Source organism: Conger conger, chromosome 7 (assembly GCF_963514075.1).
Source record: "Conger conger chromosome 7, fConCon1.1, whole genome shotgun sequence".
Taxonomy (NCBI): domain Eukaryota; kingdom Metazoa; phylum Chordata; class Actinopteri; order Anguilliformes; family Congridae; genus Conger; species Conger conger.
Genome location: NC_083766.1, coordinates 694,666 through 699,665, shown reverse-complemented (window position 1 = coordinate 699,665; position 5,000 = coordinate 694,666). Strand labels below are relative to the sequence as shown.

The 5,000-nt window shown below is 43.5% G+C and overlaps 1 protein-coding gene across 1 annotated transcript in view; it reads right to left on the bottom strand.

Moving 5' to 3' along the window:
- Positions 1–4,161: 4,161 nt before the first annotated feature.
- Positions 4,162–5,000, bottom strand: part of si:dkeyp-23e4.3 (rho GTPase-activating protein 7) — a 47,545-nt gene continuing 46,706 nt past the window's right edge. The window contains exon 17 of the mRNA XM_061247908.1: positions 4,162–4,166. Within this exon, the coding sequence (XP_061103892.1) occupies positions 4,162–4,166 (5 nt within the window). The remainder of the gene's footprint in view (positions 4,167–5,000) is intronic.

Here is a 5,000-nt window from a genome sequence, read left to right as displayed (position 1 = left end):
GTATCATTATCCAAGTCTACCATAAAGTGAAGACTTCACGAGGGCAAATACAGAGGGTTCACCACAAGGTGCAAACCATTCATAAGCCACAAGAATAGAAAGGCCAGATTAGAGTTTGCCAGAACACATCTAAAAAAGGCGGCACGGATGGTGCAGTGGGTAGCACTGCTGCCTCACAGCAAGGAGGTCCTGGGTTCGAATCCCCGTCGGCCGGGGCCTCTCTGTGTGGAGTTTGCATGTTCTCCCCGTGTTTGCGTGGGTTTCCTCCGGGTACTCCGGTTTCCTCCCACAGTCCAAAGACATGCATGTTAGGCTGATTGGAGAGTCTAAATTGCCCGTAGGTATGAGTGTGTGAGTGAATGGTGTGTGTGCCCTGCGATGGACTGGCGACCTGTCCAGGGTGTATTCCTGCCTTTCGCCCAATGTATGCTGGGATAGGCTCCAGCCCCCCTGCGACCCTGATCAGGATAAGCGGGTTCAGATAATGGATGGATGGATGGACATCTAAAAAAGCCAGCCCAGTTCTGGAACAGCATTCTTTGGACAGATGAAACTAAGATCAACCTGTACCAGAATGATGGGAAGAGAAAAGTATGGAGAAGGCTTGGAACCGCTCATGATCCGAAGCACACCACATCATCTGTAAAACATGGTGGAGGCAGTGTGATGGCATGGGCATGCATGGCTTCCAATGGCACTGGGTCACTAGTGTTTATTGATGATATGACAGAAGACGGAAGCAGCCGCATGAATTCTGAAGTCTATAGGAATATTCTGTCTGCTCACATTCAGCCAAATTCAGCAAAGTTGATTGGACGGCGCTTCACAGTACAGATGGACAATGACCCAAAACATGCTGCAAAAGCAACCCAGGAGTTTTTCATGGTAAAGAAGTGGAATATTCTACAATGGCCGAGTCAATCACCTGATCTCAATCCGATTGAGCATGCATTCCACTTGCTTAAGACAAAACTTAAGGCAGAAAGACCTGCAAACAAACAACAACTGAAGACAGCTGCAGTCAAGGCCTGGCAAAGCATCACAAAGGAGGAAACCCAACGTTTGGTGATGTCCATGGGTTCCAGACTTCAGGCAGTCATCGCCTGCAAAGGATTCTCAACAAAGTATTAAGAATGAACATTTTATTTATGATTATATTCATTTGTCCAATTACTTTAGGTCCCTTGAAATGAGGGGACTATGTATGAAAATTGTTGCAATTCCTAAACCCTTCCTTCAATTTTGATGTAAATACCCTCAAATTAAAGCTGAAAGTCTGCACTTCAATTGCATCTCGATTATTTAATTTCAAATCCATTGTGGTAGCGTACAGGGCCAAAATTATGAAAATTGTGTCACTGTCCAAATATTTCCGGACCTAACTGTACGCCGCTCTGTATAAGAGCGTCTGCCAAATGCCTGTAATGTAATGTCATACATGCTCCAAAGTTAAGTTATATAAACTGCCTCTGCGTTATGATTTTAGTCGTCGCTGACCTTGTTAGTGTAGTTTGTGTAAACGGCTGAAAGTAGCCCAAAGTCATCTGCGTTTTGGTCCAGGGACGGCCGTAGATTGGGTTGTGTGCCAGGCTGCCAAGGTTAAAGGAGTGTTGGTGATTAATGTTGTGTTGTGTTCTGATAATCAGTGAGGTGATTAATTGAGTTGATTAAAGTAGCTAAATGGACCATTGCTTATTATTTTAGTTCATTGCATGGTTAACTGTGGACCCCGGAGTGACGTTTTCGGTCCAAAGAGCTGAACTAAATTACAGATTAAAATGGCGGTACGCTGGCAGCGAATGAATGAACTGTTCAGTGTTCACTTTCCTAATTGAAGAACACAATTAGTCATCCGTGCAGCTGTGTATTCTTCCTGTTGCCCTTTAGATTGTAGACGCCATAACGGAATGAAGAATTGACACTTTTCAAGGTACAATAGGTCAGATCTTTGTGTTAAAACATTGTTACAAGACTATAGTAAATCCCTTCCTATCATTGAAAAAGGCATGTTGACTCACAGGCTTCAAAATATGCAGTTGATGGGCCAGCACTCTGTACCAAAATATCGTATTGCGGTACAATATCTCATGCTCATTGGTTGAAAATGGGTTCTGATTGCCACAGTCAATGACGCTACAATGTCAGCGCGTTCACAGAGAAAGGGTAGGATAAGACACTTGTGGTTTGAGGGTGTTTATTGCTGCAATTCCTCTCTTGACTGTTTTAGTCTGAAATTACCTATTGTACCTTTAACAATAGGTACAAACAGGTAGTTTGTCTTATTTTTTGAGAGTGCTGGGAGCTGAAGCATCTGGATGACCTGATGTGCTTGAAATTTTTATTAATCTTCTGCAGCCCTAATTCAGGAAAACCACTGGCAATCCTAGGACTTCTGCTCCAAAGCCAATTCTCCGGGGCTTGCCCTCCTTCACTGGTTTCTAGATCTGTTAAGATCCTTTCTCCATTGGACGCAGGCGCGCTCACATGTACCAGTGTACCTTACACATCATGATCTTAGGTGCATATTTGTATATTCTGGGTGTATTTTTACCGCGTGACAATGGCAGCTGTGTTTACATAACCATCTGCATATGTACACTGGAAGATTATGAAGCATGGCCCTCAGTGAGGTTATGAAGTCTGGCCCTCAGTGAGGTTATGAAGTCTGGCCCTCAGTGAGGTTATGAAGTCTGGCCCTCAGTGAGGTTATGAAGCATGGCCCTCAGTGAGGTTATGAAGTCTGGCCCTCAGTGAGGTTATGAAGTCTGGCCCTCAGTGAGATTATGAAGTCTGGCCCTCAGTTAGGTTATGAAGGCTGGCCCTCAGTAAGGTTATGAAGTCTGGCCCTCAAGTGAGGTTATGAAGTCTGGCCCTCAAGTGAGGTTATGAAGTCTGGCCTTCAGTGAGGTTATGAAGTCTGGCCCTCAAGTGAGGTTATGAAGTCTGGCCTTCAGTGAGGTTATGAAGCATGGCCCTCAGTGATGTCTGATACTGGAGCTGAATGTGTTGGGTTAAGGTGTCAGTCAGACTGAGTGTGTTGGGTTAAGGTATCAGACTGAGTGTGTTGGGTTAAGGCATGGGTCAGACTGAGTGTGTTAGGTTAAGGTGTGGGTCAGGCTGAATGTGTTGGGTTAAGGTGTGGGTGAGACTGAGTGTGTTGGGTTAAGGTGTGGGTCAGACTAAATGTGTTGGGTTAAGGCATGGGTCAGACTGAGTGTGTTGGGTTAAGCCGTGGGTGAGACTGAGTGTGTTGGGTTAAGGTGTGGGTCAGACTGAGTGTGTTGGGTTAAGGTGTGGGTCAAACTGAGTGTGTTGGGTTAAGGTGTGGGTCAGACTGAGTGTGTTGGGTTAAGGTGTCAGACTGAGTGTGTTGGGTTAAAGTGTGGATGAGACTGAGTGTGTTGGGTTAAGGTGTGGGTCAGACTGAGTGTGTTGGGTTAAGGTGTGGGTCAGACTGAGTGTTGGGTTAAGGTATCAGACTGAGTGTGTTGGGTTAAGGTATCAGACTGAGCATGTTGGGTTAAGGTGTCGGTCAGACTGAGCGTGTTTGGTTAAGGTGTGGGTCAGACTGAGTGTGTTGGGTTAAGGTGTGGGTCAGACTGAGTGTGTTGGGTTAAGGTGTGGGTCAGACTGAGTGTTGGGTTAAGGTATCAGACTGAGTGTGTTGGGTTAAGGTATCAGACTGAGTGTGTTGGGTTAAGGTGTCAGACTGAGCATGTTGGGTTAAGGTGTCGGTCAGACTGAGTGTGTTGGGTTAAGGTGTCAGTCAGACTGAGTGTGTTGGGTTAAGGTATCAGACTGAGTGTGTTGGGTTAAGGTGTGGGTCAGACTGAGTGTGTTGGGTTAAGGTGTCAGTCAGACTGAGTGTGTTGGGTTAAGGTATCAGATTGAGTGTGTTGGGTTAAGGTGTGGGTCAGACTGAGTGTGTTGGGTTAAGGTGTCAGTCAGACTGAGTGTGTTGGGTTAAGGTATCAGACTGAGTGTGTTGGGTTAAGGTGTGGGACAGACTGACTGCGTTGGGTTAAGGTGTGGGTCGGACCGGGTGTGTTGGGTTAATAGTGATAATTCTCCAGTTAGCAGAACCAGGCATGTGCAATGCTAATGTGCTAATATTCTATTTACACTCTGGCCTATGAAGTTCAATACATACTGATGGTCACTTTAATCTTTAACAGTGAAGAGGGAATTAAAAGCTTTTACACAGGCGTTTTATCACCGTCATTAATAATAACTTAAATGAAAACTGTCTGAATAAAAAGCAACATCATAAATGATAAACATTATGAAAATGAGTAATCATTTTAAAACCATGGTAAAATAATTTGAAGGCTCACAATTTTACAAACATATTTATAAAAGTATAAAAGGCACAATGAATTCACAATGTTCATTATGTATTTTAATAAACATTTAATAAAAGTCTTTTCATAAATAATTTTTAAAACATACTTTTTCTTTAGAATAAAATTACTTGCATAACCCATTTTAAATATGTACACCCATAAAATCATTTTTGCTATATCTATAGATCTTATATGAACTAGGAAGGCTTGCGATACATGTCTCAGTCCAGGAATACGTGCATGTTGAATCAGATGCACAGAGATAACATGTTTAGCTGGTTAAACACGATGCATACAAGCACTGGAGAAGAGCTATAAATGTTAGAATTATAGGGATGGAAATGTCTTGTTGAATATCAGGGTGACTAATGCACAAAATAATCTTCCCAGCACACAGCAAGGTCTTCTTCAAAGCACAACTAACATACTTCAAATACAACAACTCTGCAAAACTCATATCAGCACCGTCCTCAAAGAGGAGGTGGGTTTGTGAACTGTCACAAAACACTTGCTTTGCATCTGAAATAAAGAACAAGATGGTATCGCTTATATGCTCCTGAAAAGCTTTGGCCTAAGATCATTCAGTCAAATAGGACGGGACGTTTCATTGCTCTGAAGGGCCTTGTTGTCAGATCTGATAATGCCAGCGTACTGCTC